This window comes from Telopea speciosissima, chromosome 6, assembly GCF_018873765.1.
Source record: "Telopea speciosissima isolate NSW1024214 ecotype Mountain lineage chromosome 6, Tspe_v1, whole genome shotgun sequence".
NCBI lineage: Eukaryota > Viridiplantae > Streptophyta > Magnoliopsida > Proteales > Proteaceae > Telopea > Telopea speciosissima.
The window spans coordinates 57,174,179-57,193,279 of NC_057921.1; the positions used below are offsets into that span (position 1 = coordinate 57,174,179).

Sequence of the window (19,101 nt, forward strand, 5' to 3'; positions counted from 1 at the left end):
AATCCAATCCAAAAGCCTGAAACCCAAATGATATGATTGAAACACCTGAAAAACGAACCTAACTATGGTAGTCTTAACCCCAAGTGGCCAACTTACATTGCTTAGGAACCAGCTGAGCCTAATTGAGATAACCTGACTTTGAATCACAAGTTTTAAGATCACAGATATACCTTGAAAAGCATCTAATTTGATGGCCCAGTTCAATCAGACTGACCTTTTAATTGGACTTCTCTTTTTGTACTTTTAAGAGATGAAACTAACATGTAATATAATCCTTTTGATGTAGAGATGAAGCTGAACTCCATAAAAATTCAGACACTGACATCATATCAAGTCTATTTGCCCCTAGGTAATCTCATATAAATAACTGCAATTTGGTAAAAGATACAGGAGCCATTTCAGAAACCATTACTCATATCAGTAAAGCTTATCCCAACTAAATATGGTTGTCTACAAGTTCTCTTCATTAATTGTGACTGAAATAATTTCTTCCCTCCACCCCTCCCCATGGATAAGCGCAAACATGTTACTCTCTCCCTCCCCCACCCCATTTTCGGTTGGTTTTCTTTTTTTTTTTTTTGGGTTTGGGGGGGAGGGGTTGATCTTTGTTTCATAATTGTCATTGATCCAAATACATAGCTTTGCAACTATAACTAGGTTCTCATCTGGCTGTAGAAGCCAAACATTATAGACCATTTAAATCACTTTTAAGCATTTTCCTTTCAGCATTAATAACGATAGCCATAACATTGAGTAGCTCCATGCATGACTCAACTAGACTAAATTGGCCAAGACAACCAAGTAATTTAGTAAAATTTGAATTCATGCAAATCAGCACATGAACTGAACGATCTGAGATAAAGGAAGCAAAAGAAATCAGACGGAAAGACTCCCCCCAATGAATTGCACAATCAATGATATCGATAAGATACAAATTTAGTTGTTCCATCATCTTGTATAAAACTATAGATAATATGTACACGGATCAGAGCTTGGAATTGCATCCCAGAATCAATATTTTACATCCAAACTTTCCATCTGATTCAAGTAAACACAGCAACATCAATCACCATGCAAGTTATATGAAAGATGAATTGGATAATGTACCAAAAATCTGTATAATCTTTTGATGAAATGATGAATAAAAAAATTAATAGTGGAGATGCTATTTGAAAGATTCAGATCAACCACATACTTGGGAGGTGTTACCACAAATCAATGACTGGTGCTCCCTAGATCAAAGTCCATTGTGTAGTCATATTCAATAGTTGGAATTACAGAGGCCACAAATTTCAAGAATAAGAACAGGTATCTGCAAAATTTTGAGAATATAATATAAATAAAAAGGTATGGAAAAGCAAAAGTGTAAGTCACAAACAATGACAAAACAGGAGGAATTTCTATCTTGCTACAAATTCAGCAAACAATCAAACTTATAGGTGAGTTACTAAACCAGTTCTTAGATTAAAAAGAGAAGGATGACATCAGAAGAAATTTATTCAGAAGAAAAAGAAAACATAAAAAACAAAGCCTGAAATGGCATAAACCCAAACAGAATAAGGAAACTACCAGAGATATCTCCGCAAGCAATAGAGCAGAAACTACAGGCAATCCTCCAACAATACCCTTCACAGCATCACACCCCACAAGGCCCCCCAATACCAAGACCAAACAAACCACCCTCAGAAAAGCAGCAGATAAGAATCAGGAGGGGGAGAAAGAGGGGGGAAAATTAATCAAAATAGATTGACACAGAAAAGAAACAAGCTGAGAATTAAAGCGGCTTCCTGCTTTGAAGTAATAATTTCTCTTCCCTCCATAGCACATTCTTAATTTTCAACCCTCCCTTTTTCCTAATAAACTAAATCAACCACTCCCCAATCCAAATTGATCATGAATTGGTAGAAGAGCATTTACTTCATACCGCACCAATGCAATGGATGGGGGCATGATACAAAATACTGTTTTAGATAAAGTTCATTTAATTTTCAACATACTTCACACTTGTTCTCTCTGTTGCAGCCTTAGTATATGCATTACATTTATGCAGAAAGGTGTTTGGAGGGACAAACATTGTGGTGCCTAAAGGTAAAAGTGTTTCCAGTTCTAGGAATAGGCAAGGTAAGAAAAACTTACTTGTCAACTTCAGGCTCCACTCCATGGGACATGAGAACGTCAATTATTTTTTTCATCACAGCCCCATGTCGGCATGGGTGCACAGATGCATGCTTCCCAGGCAAATGGGGATGGTCCTCAATCGTCACCTAAATTTAATAAAATCATATGTAAGAATTTGCAGTCATGCATAAATTCTGGATAACACTAAACAAAATAATCAGTCCAACGAATGCTTAGTTAACATTGACAGAAACATTGTGTCAGATTTAGAAATCTTCAAACAGAATAAACAGAGACCTAGGCTACTCTCAACTATATTAAATCAATAAATCAATAGCTGTCTTCTTTTGCACCAACCACAGACAACAAATATGAAATCGATCCAAATTCTAGAGTTCCATTGATTCAATAACCATGCTCATGTTTGTAGTTAAACCTGTATAAGAGTACTCTTTTCTTTTTCATCTTCTTCGGTTTTCCCCTGTTTTTCTAATGGTACTATACTAGCTCAACACAATACTCCTATATAGACACTTGACTTAGCTAGGAAACCAGTGAAAATAGAACATTCAATTACAATTAATCACCCAAGTCAACTAAATACTTTAACTGCTCAGAATGACCTTATAAATGAAGAAAACTAGCATTTAGAAGAATTGTAAAATCAGACTTTCTATAAAGGGTAAAACTGTATTATCACAACTACAGAAAATAGTTAAAAGATGATTTCACAGGAAATTGTAAATTAAACCGCAAATCTGAAATTCCATGCCCCACAATAAGAAAGAAAAGATGGGAATCATCCATCTCAAAGACATAATTTTTCTTTTTGGTAGATTCCACAAATGAAACCAATAATTTTAACAAGGAAAACCCTCATGTCTCATTTGTACTTGTATGGCATGATGTTCCTGCAACAGATTCAAGAAGAGTGGATAATCGTGGGTTTATTTGCCTCAACATGGCTTCATCATTTAAAATGGAGCAATCTCACTTCACTAAAAAGGTCCATCTTTCGTCATCATTTAACATGTAGTTTTTATAGATACAACTATTGGCAAACACTCATACTGTAGATGGTTTGATAGACAAGGAGTTCAGGCATCATGGATTCTCCATGCATGATGCAAAATACCCTTTCTTACCAAAATATGACAGCATGCCCCTCCAACTTTTAGTTACTTATCAAACAGATTATTAAAGAGCAAATAAAAAACATTAGAGAAGTTTAGATTAACTAACAAATGGGTTTAGCATAAGGCTTTGATGACATGAAATTTGCCAGCATAACTTTTAAATTGATATTGAAGTATTGAACAGAAACATGATTATGAGGACCCTTTCCACACTATTAAATTAAAACAAAGTGAAATTTTCAGTAAGCACCGGCACTTATTTAATGTCCCTTGCAGGAAATTCAGAAAGAAAAAAAAAAGAGGAAAATGGTAAAAACAAGAAGAGATTCAGAAATTTTCAGGGGCCTCATTCGATGAATACATTAAACTCGCAGAAATAACTCACTGTTTTGCGTGCATGGTCTTGACTGACATCTTCCAGTACAAGTTCTGGTTGTAGAAGCATCCTTGACTGAGGGGGTAGGGAAAAAAAAAACCAAAAGAATCTCAATACATGCTTGTAACTTGTAAGTAGAGGCCAACCCAAACATCATGTAGAAACTGAAAAATAACAGTATTCCAAGAAAAAAATGTTTCCAAAAAAAATTTAGCCTAGTACCCTGATTTGACTTTTGAAAGAACCTTATAATGAGTTCCCTGATTTAACTTTTGAAAGATGTGCAAAAGTCAAATCAGGGAACTCATTATAAGGTTGTTTTTTTCCAGCTTAGAACAACCTAGGTTGTTCTTCTTGTAATATCAAATTGACTATGGAACTTCTAACTTTCATGAATAAGGTTCTAACTTAGCTTTCTGGCCCCGACCAATGCTATAATGAGTGTTATAAAAAAAAACGCTATAATGACTACTCAGAACCATGAGAAGGACAAGAAGTTCAAGGTCTTCAAGCGGATCATTTTGCACGGAGACTAAAGTGCTTCTTAAAGACTAAAGATCTCTACAGAACAATTCATAGGGCTGTAAGTGGCGATGGATGGCTTTGTTAGACCATTCCCCAACTGTGTATATATCCTCTCATCATACCAAACCATTAGAGAGAGTAATGTAGTACTGAATTTGAGCGATCAAAACAGTAGCCAAACAATATCTTTTCACAGAGAATAAAATTCAGATTAGAGAGAAATCACATAGTATGAAATCAGAAGGTTGGAATGATCCCAAACTCCAATTGAGTTTAACAAATCAGTAAGAGAATGCTGAAAATTAGAACTTAATCCAATGGTTGGATCAGAAAATATCGATTAATCCTAGATGTCCTAGGATAAGAGCAAAACAGCAATTTTCCAAAATCAGATCAGCAAATAAACAGTGGACTAACATCAATCGATCAACACAAAAACTAAGAATCAAATCTCAGCAAAACAGAATACTAAAACCAGAAATCAATTTTACAGAATGGTGAACAATATATCAGTTTTAAGTCCCAAGGGAGGAATTGGAAAACTCAATATATGTCCAGATCAGCAGGTCTGATCTAGGCAGAATTCTGATCGAGTTCTTCTTGAGGCTAAGAACAGCTTCAAAAATTGAGAGTGATCTGATGGTCAGATTCCGTCAATTGAAATTCATGCAAAAAAAGCCTTGCATATGAATCTCAACTAAAGCCAGAATTTCAGAGCTAGAAAAGTGATTACTAGAAGATGAATTGCATGAAATTAATTAGATCAGTACTTACTTGAATCAATGGAACAGCAAGAACAATATCAAATTCGTGTTGACTGTGCAATGCTAGGCCCCTAACAAACTTATATAGAAGAGTGAAGACTACAAAAAAAAACACACTCTTACACTAAAAAGGAAAGGCCTAACCTTGATCAAAGACCAACCTAAACCTTGATCACACACAAGGGGATCCTTGATCAAACACAAGGGGTTCTTCAATGAAGAGAGTAGCAACAGCAGCAATTTTGTTTATCAAATTCGTGTTGACTGTGCAATGCTAGGCCCCTAACAAACTTATATAGAAGACTCAAAAAAAAAAAAACACTCTTGCACTAAGAAGGAAAGGCCTAACCCAATCCTTAAACTAATAAAGTAACCTAAATTGACTATGAAAGTCAAATAATAAAGGAACAGACTCAAAACAGGACTGGACTTATAGAATCCAAAACCAGCCTAACTAAAACACTTGGTGACAATTAAAATAAAGAAATAGAGCTACTAACTTATCTAATCCTGTATGCCTAGCCTATTCCCATATTAAAGGCCCATTGGACTAGAGACCCAACACAAATACCCAACCCAAGGCTTATTTTCATTAAAATAAGCCTATTTCGGTGATCTAACAGCATCAGAGAGATTCATTAAATGGGCATCACACAAAACCCATCCTAAAGAATAAACTCATCATTGCAAGGCTGGTGGGTTAGCACTAGGAAAGTGATGGTCAATCAACAAGGTCATTAAAACATATGAGCATCATGACAAATATACTAGTATTTCAATGAAATTGGTTGAATGACCCTAATTTATCAAAACAACATGAACTTTGGTTCCTGCATCCTTACTAAATAATGTTACAGATTTAAATAACGGACTGTAAAAACAGGATTCATGTAGCCAATGCCATTTAGCTGCAATTTGAGTTTAGTTAAGTTTATGCCTTTGATGGATTACTTCCCTTCCTATTTTACCTTTTCCATGTGAGTTTGAAGAAAAAAAAAACCAGAGGATTAAAGGTTAAGTACCTACATTACACATCCGAAGGCTTGCATGCATAAATCAACCAAGCTAAATTCCATGCTTCTCTTACACTTTTTGATACAATCCTTAAGATATTCAAAATACAATGAAAAAAATAATTATTCTGTACAAACCTCATCATACCCAGTAAGCCAGACACGAGGAGTTTGATAATATTTATCATACCTGGAGAAGGTTCAGTAGATAAAGGGCAAAGTCAGAATGTAGCCTCAATAAGTAGGTGCTAGTAAACAGCAAGACCCCAAAATTTTAAAGACAAGAAGTCAAGAACTAAGAATTCTAAATGACACATCAATATATCATCATACTCATCTAGCTGGGAAAACTATATCTGAAATCAAATATAATAGTTATAATCCTCTTAGATAACAGGTTTTCATCATGGCAGATGAAGCAAGTTCATTGCAAACAAAACTAATGTCTTACGTGATGCTAACATCATAAGTTCGGGTCCTCAGAATGTTGTCATCATCAGGTTCATGAGCCACAAGATATGTGGATTGGAGTGTTGCCTGTGCCAATTAGAATAACATGATCAAAATAACATTGCATGATAACAACACAAAAGCTAAAAAGATTTACACCAAAAGAGTGAGAGAAGAGAGACTATTCCAAATAGGGAAAATTTGCATGCTATCCATTAATCTTTATTTACCAATGATGTATAATGTCTAAAAGCTCTAGTTGATTTGAGGAATTCAATGGTAAGAGACAGATATTCGTTCAGATAAAACGGCCTAACTGAATAAAGTATCAGATCTAATACAGAGCTGCATGCCATCAGAATCAAATTTATAGCTTGTAACAAATTATCACCATCATGGTTCGAAATATTGGTTAAATGACTGAAATTCTGCGTTTTTTTTTTGGTAACAGTCATAGTTGTCAAGGCGTCCAAGCGCCTTGGTCGCCTAGACAGGCTGCTTGTTGGTGTCACCTTTTGTCCAGGCCTCCTCCAATGCCTTGGGTTGCCTAGATGCCGTGACAACTATGGTAACAATTATATAAATTCATAATTTCTATCGTTGGTTTCATGCATTTCGACAATAAGGTGGGAAAGTCCAGAAAACCCCAAATTTTCTGAGCAAATCACCTACATTTCTTGGTGGAACAAGTTGTTGGGGATACTACAACACATCTACATCGATGATTGCAAAATTTGAGCAAGATTTCAATTTGGAGGCATAACATTTTTCCTTGAGTGCCAAAAAAAAAAAAAGAGTAAATATTTTAGGCCTGATTTGGTATGATTTCTATTTCAATTTCATGGGGTGATTTCTATTTCAGAATATGTTTGATTTGATTCTTGCACCTTATTTCAGAGAAATAGAAATCAAATAGAATAGATATTTTGAAATAGCTGAGGAGCTGTTTCAGTTCATTCTCTCACTTGAAAGTTGAAACTGCTTCTTCTCCATTGAGTCCGGGTTTGATTCCACCTATTTTTTCTTGGAGCACCATAATGCAAAGCCAACCTTGAACCAGGGAAGAACCAGTGAGAGATCGATTGCAGCCAGGATCAACACAATAAGGAAGAATAAGGGGACATAGAAGGGGGGGGGGGATAGGATCAGCTCTCTCAACCCATCATCCTCTCACCAACGGTCTCTCACCGTTGCTGCATCTCACAGCTTCAACCATAACTCTTTTCGTCCTTCTCTGCTCAGCCTCATACTCTTATTTATAATAACCCAATTACAAAGCAACCCAGTCTGAATTTAATTAAGCAACTAAGTAAATCTAGAAAAGGAAACTACTAAAATAGAAACTTCCTATAAAATCTAGCTGCCATACATCAAAATAGAAACTTCTATTTTAGAGAACAAAATAAAAATAGTAACAAACTGAAATTAGAAACTTAAGCTACTTTCTAAATATGAAAATAGAAACTAAACTTTGGCAGCATTAGGATAGGAGCTTTCTCCACTTGATGGACTCACAAGATCTTCTAAAAAGCATCCAAATGGGGGGCCGGAAAGGAGAAAAGAGAAGCTTGGAAGAAATCAGAGTTGCAGGGGGAAAGAGAAGAAACCATGGAGGAGAAGAAGGAAGGGGGGGGGTGGGGGGAGAGGAGTGCACATGCACACAAACTTCAATTCATTCTTCATAATCTGAAATTTCACCCTAATACAAGCTATTTAAAAGAAGAAAATCCAACTAACAAAGGAAACCTATCAAACTTGGGAACAAACTTAACAAGGAAATAATCTCCTAAGATTCCTAACCAACTCTAACACTTGCAAACGTATCCCACTTTCTAAAATTGACTGAATAAAATATTATCTACCTAAATAAAAGATTACATATCTGTCCCAAAATAAAATAAATCCTAAATATCTTACTGAATCTAAAACCTAACTGTACCTGGTTCATCTTTGTCTGGATATGCAACTAGGTTTGGATCGGTCCAAGGTAGTGCACCAGTTGGGTCAGCCCGGTCCAAGATTCTGCTGCATCAATTCTCCCGGAGTTCAGAAAAACTCGACCACGAGTTTTGTAGAACGATATAATAAAAAACGTGTGATCGACGCCAACTATCAGTCCACGTTCAACTTGTATAAAATCCATGACCCGAAATTCTTGATTGAAGTAACCATGGGAAAGCACATAATCAAATGGATCAACTAAGCGACCAACAGTCACGATTTCTTGATGTTCATCGACCAAAGGCATTGCCTGGATCAAATTCTGATCATAGAGTTTTAACTCAGCCTTCAACAATTCATGGTTTGTTTCAAGGGCTCTTATGGTTTCTTCATTTTGTTGAAGTATCCTGGCCCACTGTTTAGGACTCATTTGGGTAGGTGGATTTAAAGATAACAATGGCAGATTTGCAATTTGTTAGACTGCAAACTAAATAGAAGAAAAGAAGCTTGGTGTAACGGTAGGTGGGGAGGGGTAAACTTGGAAGCAAGGACAAGGTGGAAAAAATAAGGTACTGAAGAGGTATAAAAGGAAAACCATATTTTTTTGGTTTAAGAGATCGTGTGGTGACTTAAGAGGGATAATTCTGGAAAATAGGATAGAATAAAACTTAAAAGGAACCAAATGAATTAAGTATTTAAGTGGGGTATTACAGGGAAAAGTAAAGGAGGGTTTTTTTTAAAGGGTACTTATCGTAGGAAGGTGGGAGTCAGGAAGACGTGATCGACTTGGCTGCTGCTGCTAGGTAACCAGAGAAGATGCTTGCGAAAAAAATGGAACTTCGACTTCGACAAGGAATCATGTGAAATCCTGATCGATGTGGGATTCCAGGGTGAGGAAGAGATCTCCTGCCTGCGATGGAGGTTCGAACCAGCAGCAGTGGAGTCTCTTGAACCAGGTAGGCTTTCTTATTTTGATTTGATACTTTGCTTCTCTTCTTCTATCTCTTTTCTTTTCTATTGATTCTGTCTTGCACTATCTCTTCTATTCTCGCCTCTGTTCTTTTCTGCCCTCTTTTTTTTTCAACTCAATGGATCCTTCAGAGGGAAAGGAAAAACGGTGTGGTGGGTTCAATTAGTAGTAGTATTAGTAATTAGTTAGTAGTATTTTTAAAAACTTAGTTTATTTTTCATGTACTAGATTGAACCAGTCAAAAGCTGGTTGAACCATTGGTTCAATTTAAGTGACTTAAGTCACCTTTCTTTTTTTTGTTTAAATTATAAGTTTGGGTCCACACCTCTCCACGAATTTTAGAGAGGGAGTATTTTGTATTTAGACACAGCCTAGAATTCCTACTCCTAGGCTACATAGGAAATTAGGCCTTTTGGCCAACATAAATAAAGGAATCGTGAGGGGTGCTCACACCTTACAATTCTGAAAATTTTCTACACTTTGCAAGCTGCTGCAACTTGTCTTCTTCCTTTGAAGATTGTTTTGTGTTTGATCAAGGATGGTGGGCTTGGTGTTTGATCTAATCGACACCTTGCAGTGTGAAGCCCGGGTGGTTCTTTTGAAGCTTTTCTTCTTTTGGCGTTCTTCATGCAAGATTCAATTTTTATTCAAGTTTCTCCATAAACAAGCTGCTGCCAAGGATTCTCTGCAACAACAGTAAGTTTGAACCATCACATCCCCAACCCTTCTTCTTCTAATCCTCTAAACCACCAAACCCTAGCATCCCCTCCATCTCTAAAACTTTTTCCCATATAACCCAAATTCTGTCCAGACCAATTCCACCATCAAAACCCCTCAAACTTTAGATCAAATTCTCCCCTTACCCTAAGGGAAACTCGATCCAAGCCCCAGCCCTAGTTGACTACTTTAAACCCCAGGTTCCCTCATCTTCCACCTTTCAAAAACCCAAAACCGTAAACCTAACCTTGCTGCTGATTCTAATTAACAAGCCCTTCACTGATAGACTCCCCAACACTGACTTGACCTAACTCTACCATCAAATCCTAGGTCCCATCAAACCCTAACCCTAATTTCACACTTTTACCTATTTTTGACCTAGCCGAACTACCATTCAAGTTAGATCCTGGTTGTCTGGCTTCTAGTTGGTCTCCTACCAATCTAGAACTACATTATAATGTGTAGTGCTAAATACAATTTCCTAAACTACTCTCAGATGAGTTTGTTACCATGGTTTGAAGATGACGAGAGGTCTCTGCAAAATTACATCTTTAGACCCTCCAAATGACACATCATCCTTTACAGACAACAAAAGTATGTATGTAAGTAACATCTGTTTGTACTCAAGATGGACCATTTATTTTTTTCTGCCTGAAAATTAATTTTCTTACTTTTATGGATTTTAAAATATTTTTAAAATCCATAAAATTAAGGGGAAAAAAGAGGTGTATATATTTTGCTTTGGTTTTTTGAAAAAACATGAAAATTTCTTGAAGTATTGTTGCTGTGTTTTCAACTAAAAAAGATGATTAATGTGCTGTTCCATACTTAATTTGGGTTAATTAGGGTATTATTATATTTTTATAAAAATTATAAAAACAAGTTTAAATTAGGAAAAAATATGAGTTAGGGAAATTAGGAAATAGCTTTATTTTTGTTTTAGGAGTCTCAACTGATGTAGAAAAGTTAATAATGTGACATTTTTTGTTGCAACAATATAAGAAGGTTGCATAATGGCTGCTCAAATAGGAAATGGGGGGGAGACATAGCATGGAGTCAAGGTACACCCATTGGAAATGACAAAACAAAGTCACAGTACAATTATTGTGGAAAGAAGATCATGGGAGGTGGAACACCAGATTGAAGCTTAGTACCGAATTATTCGGACGAATCTGAATCAATCCCAATGATTCTGTTAAAATCGCGAACTTTTCAAATATTAATAGAAAACGTGGATAACTCATCCGAACCGAACTTTATGTGAATAGTTAGGGCCATTTAAAAAAATAAAAAACTCTTCAGTGAGACCCAAACCCTCTTCCCTCTCTCCTTCCATCTCAGAATCTTTAGTCCCTGACTTTGCAACTGAGGCAGTGTTGTACGACGGTGACGGCTGACATTCAATCTGAGTTTTCTAAAACTATAGCTTCATCGTGAGCAACTCTTCCCAGCTGGGGCTAATGAAGAGGCTGAACAAGTGAACCTCAACCTTACTCTGTGTTTATAGTTTCTCGGTTTTCTACTTTCTACCTCTATCTTAACGAGAAATAATTGGAGTTCTCTTCTCAAAATGAATATAGAGAACTTATTGTTCATATTATTAAGAAGTTTTTTCGGATTTTTCGTATTCACCTTTGTGAGATTTTAGATGAAATGTGATTAATGTTTATGTATCTCGGGATATTTGATATTCCAATACAGGGAATTTCAATACCTGTTGTGGTAGATTTTCCTTACCAGTGGTAATGATGAATGAGAGTGATGTAGATCCAAGCCTCCTCGAGTTGAAAAAACCACCCTAGGCATAGGGTCATAGTAGGAGCCTTAGATTAGTTCTATACTTAGTTTTAGTTTTAAGTTTTTAATTGAACCGGTTCAAATTGGTTGCATCCAATTGGTTCAATTTAAGTTGGTCTAATTTAAGTGATTTAATTAAGTGTCTTTTATTTTTAGTTATTAGGGGTAAATAGGCCTTTTAACCCTTTTAAACTTTTAAGTTGTTTTAATTAGGTCCACCCCTCCACGATTTAGTGAGGGAGCATTTTGTTTAGATTCGGATTTGGGCTATGGCCTTCTATTATTAATATTGAAATCGTGGGAGGCTCCCCCACAGTTTAGTTTTTAAAAAAAATATTTGTTTTGCTGCTGCCATTGCTGCTGCTGTTGAGCTCTACATGAGTTTGCCTTGTGAGTAACATCAAGGTGAAGGGCTGGTGGATCTCCAGTGACTCCTTGCATCTTGTAGATCGGGAAGTCCTCTTTTAGTTATTCTCAAGGCTGTTGCTGCAGATCTGCAAATCAGTAAGTGATTTACGGTTTTTGTAATTAACCTTCTTCTTCTAGTCCTCTAACCAAGCCACACCTATCCTAATTGATCCCCATTGTCTTCCACCATTAAAAACCCATCGATCCCCATAAACCCTAATTCTTCTAAAATCTGTCCAGTACCATTCCCTCATTAGAACACCACCAAAATTGGACCACAGCTCCCTCTCCTCATCCCTTACACTCGATCTGAACCCTAGGACCATTCTCCCTTCAAAAACCCTAATTCCCCTCAACCCTATCAAAACCTCAAAACCCTAAAACCAGCCTAGACCAATCTAGCCATCCAAAGCCCTTCAAACTTCAACCGAATCTTCCTCTCATCCTTCCTAACACTCGATCCAAAGCCCTGCCCCAAAATCCCATCTTAAACCCTAGTTTTGGTTGTTTTCCTATTTTCCAAAACCTGAAACCCTAACCCTAGGTTTTCTGAATTTTAAATTTTTAGTTAAACATCATTCAAACCTACATATTTAGCTTCCCCTAAACCTGCCAACTAATACCATATAAGACCCATCTCCAAATTCATAAACCTAACCCAGGATTTGACCAAAAATACCCCAATCTGCCCCAATCGGCCAGCACCTTTGTGAGGGTCTGATCTACCTGGCTCCTAGTAGGTCTTCTACCTATCTAGGACTACATTAGATAGACCCCTCTCTCTACTTGTGCGTGTCCGTCAAGATTTACCAATAACGCTTCATGGTTGCAGAGTGTTGCGGAAGCAGCAATGGATGAGGTTTTGCTCTAGGAGAAATCAGAGACGGTAATGGATGTTCTCATCAACATCTCAAAGTTCCAAGTTCCAATCGAACAAATGGAGGGTTTGAGCATCGACGTTGGCAAGAGCGAGGGCATGCAGCGTGCTCTGTTTGCCTTCCCTTTCTACCATTGTCATAGCCACCTCAATTTTAGTCCTTGTTCTGATTATCGGGCATGCCGCTGACATTGATCGTATAATCGACAACACAATAGAGTCAAAGAAGACCATCGCTCATCAACTAAGCGTGTTAGTATTGAGACTAAAATCCTCCGTTACAGTTCGGATCAAGGAAGACCACTGTGCTCATCAACTCAACAGATCAGTGTTGTGAAATTTTTCTTAATTTTTGCCATAAAAATCAGAACCTTTTCAGATTAAATTTTGTGATTTCATAAAATTGTTTCCATTTTAAATATCTTCATGAATTTATGGCTTCTCGAGAGGCCCAAGTTCACACACAGACACCCCAACTTATTGAATACAACCTGGCAAGGATGATGAGGACATCAACTGGTTGCATTCCAGTGGCCACACTTGCACACCGTTCATGTCTGTTGGTGGAGATGACACAACAGTGATGTTGATGTCGACGGTGGCAACAGATATGCATCCCTTTGAGAGAAGTACGATCAGGCGGAGCTGGAGCCCATCTGATTCATAGGAGAGAATCAATTCAATCATACTACAAAGGATGCCGACCCTGGTGCACGTGTCCCCACACGTACAGGCTACTTGAGAGGCCCGTGAGCAAGTTCAAACTAAATGAGGAGGATGACAGTATGAAGATAAATGTTGTGAGCTTGTTTGCACTCTTGGAAACATGAATCATGAAGAGGGTATTGTATATGGACAGTGGCGTGCACCATTCTTTGTCAGAGAGAGCACCAACTCTGAGTACAGTGTGTATGGTGGCTATGGGAAATATACGTCTTCTTCTTTTTCATTACCTAAGTATAAGGATCAGCCTTATGGACAAAATCTTCTTATACTCGGCCCCCAAACCATATATACCGGCCCACCATCCAGTTATGGCGGCTCCCTACAAGGATCTTCACATTACAGAATTGATACCCTAGGTTGGGTTACCTCCAATATGTTGATGATGCCATTTACAGAAATGTTGCAAAGGACTTCGAGCATTTCTTCTGGCATAGTATGACATTGCCATCAGTTGTAATACAATCAGAGGGAAACTTGCATCGGCACCACCAATCTGCTAGTGGTCTTTATCCTCCCCAGAACTCTATGTCTACTAGATGGCAAAGGGATCCAATTTGCATTATGTAGATATAGTATGCATCAATGTAACTTGTACCATGTAATGATAATTATGAAATGCTTTCTAATATTATGTTGTTTTTTCCATATTCCTAACGCATATTCTAGTTATTTTAATTGAATTTTGTGTGTTCTAATACTAAATTATGTATAGAATAGGCTATATTAAAGAAATATAGTAGGGTATGACGAATACTAGCAACCTAGGGTCTGAAGCCTAACTACCATTTTGGATGTGTAATTTTTACAATCTAATGGTTCAAATATGTTTAGAGATGCTAAATTTGGGTTTCCCTGAACTTCTGAGCCAAAATATGGCCATTTGACCACCGATAAGGCCAGCGGAGCGGTTTCGACCTAGGTCAAAAATTTTAGAACTATAATCACCACCTGTTACTAGTTTTCAGAGCTCCAAGTTCACATCTTTAGATTTCCTGCAGCTATTCATTAACAGTTGAAAGATATAGTGCTCCAATTTCATAATAACAACTCACAGGATCTGTCTCAATAACATTGTCTGGCTCTTCATACTCTGCCATATCAGGAATATCTTCTTCCTCTTCACCCCCAAAATATGAGGATATTGAATGAATAGTCTTCTTCTTGCTGATTTCCAAGGTCTCCATGGAAGGCAAATTCTCCTCATCACACTTGGTTTCTGGAGAAATTAAATAGTTCATGAAATGAGAACAAGATTACATTAAAACTTCCATCTGGATAATCCATCTTCGGAAAGCAATTAACCTCTTGGATTCCCATGAGTAGCCAGCCAACCATCATTATCTTCATTGTCAAGAAGAACTTCCCCTCCTGCAGCTTCATATTCTTCTTCTACAGATGCAGCCCTTCGTAGGCAAGGTACTGAAAAGGAAGTCGAGGTTTGTCAGGACTCGACTCGCATGTCTAAAAATTCGAAGAAAATCAAATAATTTACTTGAAAGAAACACTTGCATCAGGATGAAGACTTGGTAGAAACTGGGGCTTCCACCCATTTCACATACATGCAAATGGACAGGCTCACATGCCCACCACTAGAAGGTCCCTTGAATATCTCCCAGGCCAAAAACCAAGCCAAAGGGATATCTTAGTAATAACAGAATTTGAAATCTTAACAGCAAACAAGCATTTTAAAACACATATAGTATTCAAAAACAAAGTGCACCACATGATAAAAGGTAGTTAGATCAATCAGTACTATAATATACAATAATAGTGGTACTGTTTAAACGTTAAACATTGTGTAATATTCAGAAAATCAAAGAGACTCATACTTTGAATTAGAAACTTCTTTTTAAAGATAATGAAAAGATTTTACTCCATCCACTTGCACACATGGTATCCCCCTATTTCAACTCCTCCTTTTTAGAAACTTTTGATTCCATGAAGTTCAATCCTCTAGATGGCAGACCCTGGGGTCCCCTAGCCATTTCCCAATCTGAAACATTGTGATAATAAATGTGTAAACTGGACAATTAGAAAGAAAATGATAACGGTTAAAAGATATCCTTCTTTTGGATAAATTTATCTAACAGTGGTTCATATCAATAGTTTTGGGCATTTGAAGTAGCACAAAAAGTCCACAGCAAATATTAAACCAGCTTTATTTGAGAATCTAGATATGGAATAAAGGAAGCTAAAACAAACAAATTAGGCTGGCTGACATAATTCATCTTACCATTTCTAGTAATCAAGTACTGCTTGTCAGGTGGTAAGTAGGACTTGCGCTTGCTTGGCTCGCCAGATTCCCTGATGCACCATGACTACTAGTGAGCAAACTGAATACAAGGAAGGCACCACAAATTACTCAAGCTAGTATTTTTCCCAGGCCTGCTCATTAAAGCTCAAAACTTTGAACAGCCCAGCAAGCAGGCGTCTTCAGAAAAAATAAAATAAACTCTCCCAAGTCCCAACTACTATCTTAAAATAAAAAAGAATTACTAGTTTAGATTTAGCCAAAGCCGCGTCAAAATATCAACTGCAAGGAATCAAGACAGATAACCAACTGTAGTAGTAAAAGTTTAAGTAAAACAAAACTAGCTGAAAATAAGATGAGAGGTTTCCGAAAAAATTATAAATTAACAATTCAAGGTGATGTTTGCAACCACCAATATTCAACAATCAAAACCAATAAACACAACTCAAAATCAAAATTTTCTGCTTGAAGACAGGGAAGCATTACATAAGTGAATTACGAACCGATAATTAAAGCTTACAAAATCGAATTAAGATCAATTAATGAACGAGAGGTAGTACCAAGACCAAGTGGGGCATTTGGAGACGAGATTATCTCCAGCGATGACGAATTCGCTAATGCTAAGAACACCTTTCTCCTTAAATGCAGAGACTGTACGCGGTCCTGTAATCCTCTCAACAGTAACCTTGAAGGCTCCATGGAGCTTCTGAGACAAAGCCATCTCTCCAAGAGGCTAGAACAACAATTTTAATCGATTAAAGCACAAAGAAATTCGAAGGATTGAAACAAAAACCCTAGAATCACAATGGCGGGGAACTGATAACTTTCCCCTTTCCTCCGCTGTAGTTTTCACGTCCACGGTAGTCCCGAAACCTTTTAATAAACTTATGTTACGTGTACCCAAGGACAATCGCTGTTTATAAATTAAATTTTTGGTAAAGGTGTTTATAGATTAAATAATGATAAATTAAGGGTAACAAAAAAAAACGCTGCATGGTGGCGTGGCCCTACGCCAGCATGCAAAACTATTGCCCCGTCAATTTAAATTAAAAATCTCATTCATGTTGATGCTTTAGGCTCTAGGCTCTAGTGCATGTTATCATTGGCCCCGTGTTGATGCACGCTATGCAACTAGTCAACGATCTCTTCCTATTTAATTATTAAAAATATGGAATCAACACGTTTAAGTGTAGGATGAAAACTTCTTATCGAAAAATAAAAAAGTGTGGGATAGAATCTTCCACGCCTAGCCAAAGGGACCATAGGAGGGCCCACATAAGGAGGAGACAGACTGTGAGAGAGGTTACATGCTATAGGCATCATAAATCTATCAAACTATTTTAATTTGAAGGATACAATTCAATATTACATTTTTATAATTTTTGTAGGAAAAAGAAAGAAGTCACACTGTGTTGCTCCTACGCTCAAACATAGGAAGGCCGAAATGATTGCCCACCCACGTGAATGAAAAATCTCACCCTGTTTAAATTTTAATGCCCCTGTGCTAGTGCAAGGGCCACATAGCCTAGTAGCAATAGCCCTCCTTTTCTTTTAGTAGAGACGGTTTCCCACAACGCTAGTGTGGGGAGGAGTATTCATACCACACCAATGGCAATATAGAGAATGATATCATCCACATGGGGCCCACATAGGTTAAACACAAGAGAGAGTGTATCAATGTGAGTCTCATATCTCACTATGTGAGAGGGTGCACATTGGAAACTACACTTCGGCACCTGTGTGCTTGTTTTTCCCTTTTTAAATTTTTTAATTTTGATCATTATTGTTTTCATATCATTGTTAGGAGACTAGGTTTTTTTTCCTTCACCATCATCAACAAAAGTTGATGATTGAGACGAATTGAATCCAATTAAGGTGAATCACATTTTCTCTACTTTTTAATATAATAAATACAGGAAAAGGTTCTCAGAGCCACTAGTGTAGGCTATGCTAGCACTTTTGTGTTTGTCTCACTCTTCCTCACATAAAATGACCTCTCTACCCTCCAATATATGATAACATTTTTTTCGTTCCTAATTGATGCTTTCCTCTATGCCGCTTCCTCAAGAACCCTCTCACCAATAAATATATAGGAAACGTATCTTCGAACCGCAAGTCACAAACTTTATATTAATTTGTTCTCTCTTCTCAAAATATTTAATATAAAAATCACTGTGAGAGGGGAGGGCAGGGCGAGGCAGAGGTGGTGGTGGCCGGTGGGGCGGTTGGCAAGGAAGAGGGAGGAAGATGAGGGGGACAGGAGGGTAGAGGCAGTGAGCACTGGATTGCAACGTTGGAGATGCAGGGTGGTTACTAGCGGGAGTCAAAGCAGAGAGAGAGCTAGCAACTAGAGGGGGAGGGGGGAATTGGCGTAGGGTTTGATACAATTTATTAGTTTATAAAATTATTATTTTAACCTCGTTACTATGATTGAAACAATGGACACACAAGATTATAGTGAAACAATTTAGTTATCGTGACATTCATTGTCAAATAATTTGTAACTCTATTGTTATGCCTTTTTAATGGCATGCGTTTTTTTACAGTAAAGGAAACTCCTTTCACTTGACATGTGTAACCAAAAAACGTGCAAAGATAATGTACTCTTTTATGTTTACCAAATAATAATAATGACCCCTTATATGAAAAGAGGATAAGTCTCTTTCAAATTAATTTAAGAATCCATTTTTATGTGACTTAAAGAATTTTTGAGAGAGACTAGGGGCAATCAAAAGAAGGTTACAAGTTCTAAATACACCAATTGAGATGTCATTTAGACAATCCCATAAATCAAATACCGATATCATAAAAGGATGTTTCTTTTGTCCTCAAAGTGCTAAACTTAAAAGTTGTAACCTTATTTTAATTATCCTATTTTACTCTTAAAAGTTCTTTAAATCAAATGGTAAACATATATTTGTACTATTATGTCATCCAACCAAGAATAATTGTCTTACACACTTTTCAAATTGACATGTAAAATGATAGAATTTTATTCTCATTCAAAAATATGTAAGAGGCTTCTCTGAGCA

At 37.0% G+C, this 19,101-nt stretch overlaps 1 protein-coding gene across 1 annotated transcript; it reads right to left on the reverse strand.

Annotated features, from left to right (window-relative positions):
* Positions 1–907: 907 nt before the first annotated feature.
* Positions 908–16,815, reverse strand: LOC122666151 (autophagy-related protein 3). The gene is made up of 10 exons (XM_043862277.1): positions 16,630–16,815; positions 16,052–16,122; positions 15,121–15,237; positions 14,871–15,034; positions 6,384–6,469; positions 6,071–6,122; positions 3,640–3,705; positions 2,137–2,264; positions 1,196–1,312; positions 908–1,038 (listed from the first exon to the last, which is right to left on the reverse strand). Exons 1-9 carry the CDS (start codon positions 16,788–16,790, stop codon positions 1,216–1,218), a joined length of 942 nt encoding a protein of 313 aa, XP_043718212.1. The 5' UTR covers positions 16,791–16,815; the 3' UTR covers positions 908–1,038; positions 1,196–1,215.
* Between the last annotated feature and the right edge of the window lie 2,286 nt (positions 16,816–19,101).

Coding starts and splice junctions, on each gene's coding strand:
- LOC122666151 (XM_043862277.1), bottom strand. CDS start 16,790: ATGGCTTTGTCTCAGAAGCTCCATGGAGCCTTCAAGGTTACTGTTGAG. Junction 16,123..16,629: donor AAATGCCCCACTTGGTCTTG/GTACTACCTCTC, acceptor ATGGTGCATCAG/GGAATCTGGCGAGCCAAGCA. Junction 6,470..14,870: donor ATGTTATTGAGACAGATCCT/GTGAGTTGTTAT, acceptor TAATTGGCACAG/GCAACACTCCAATCCACATA.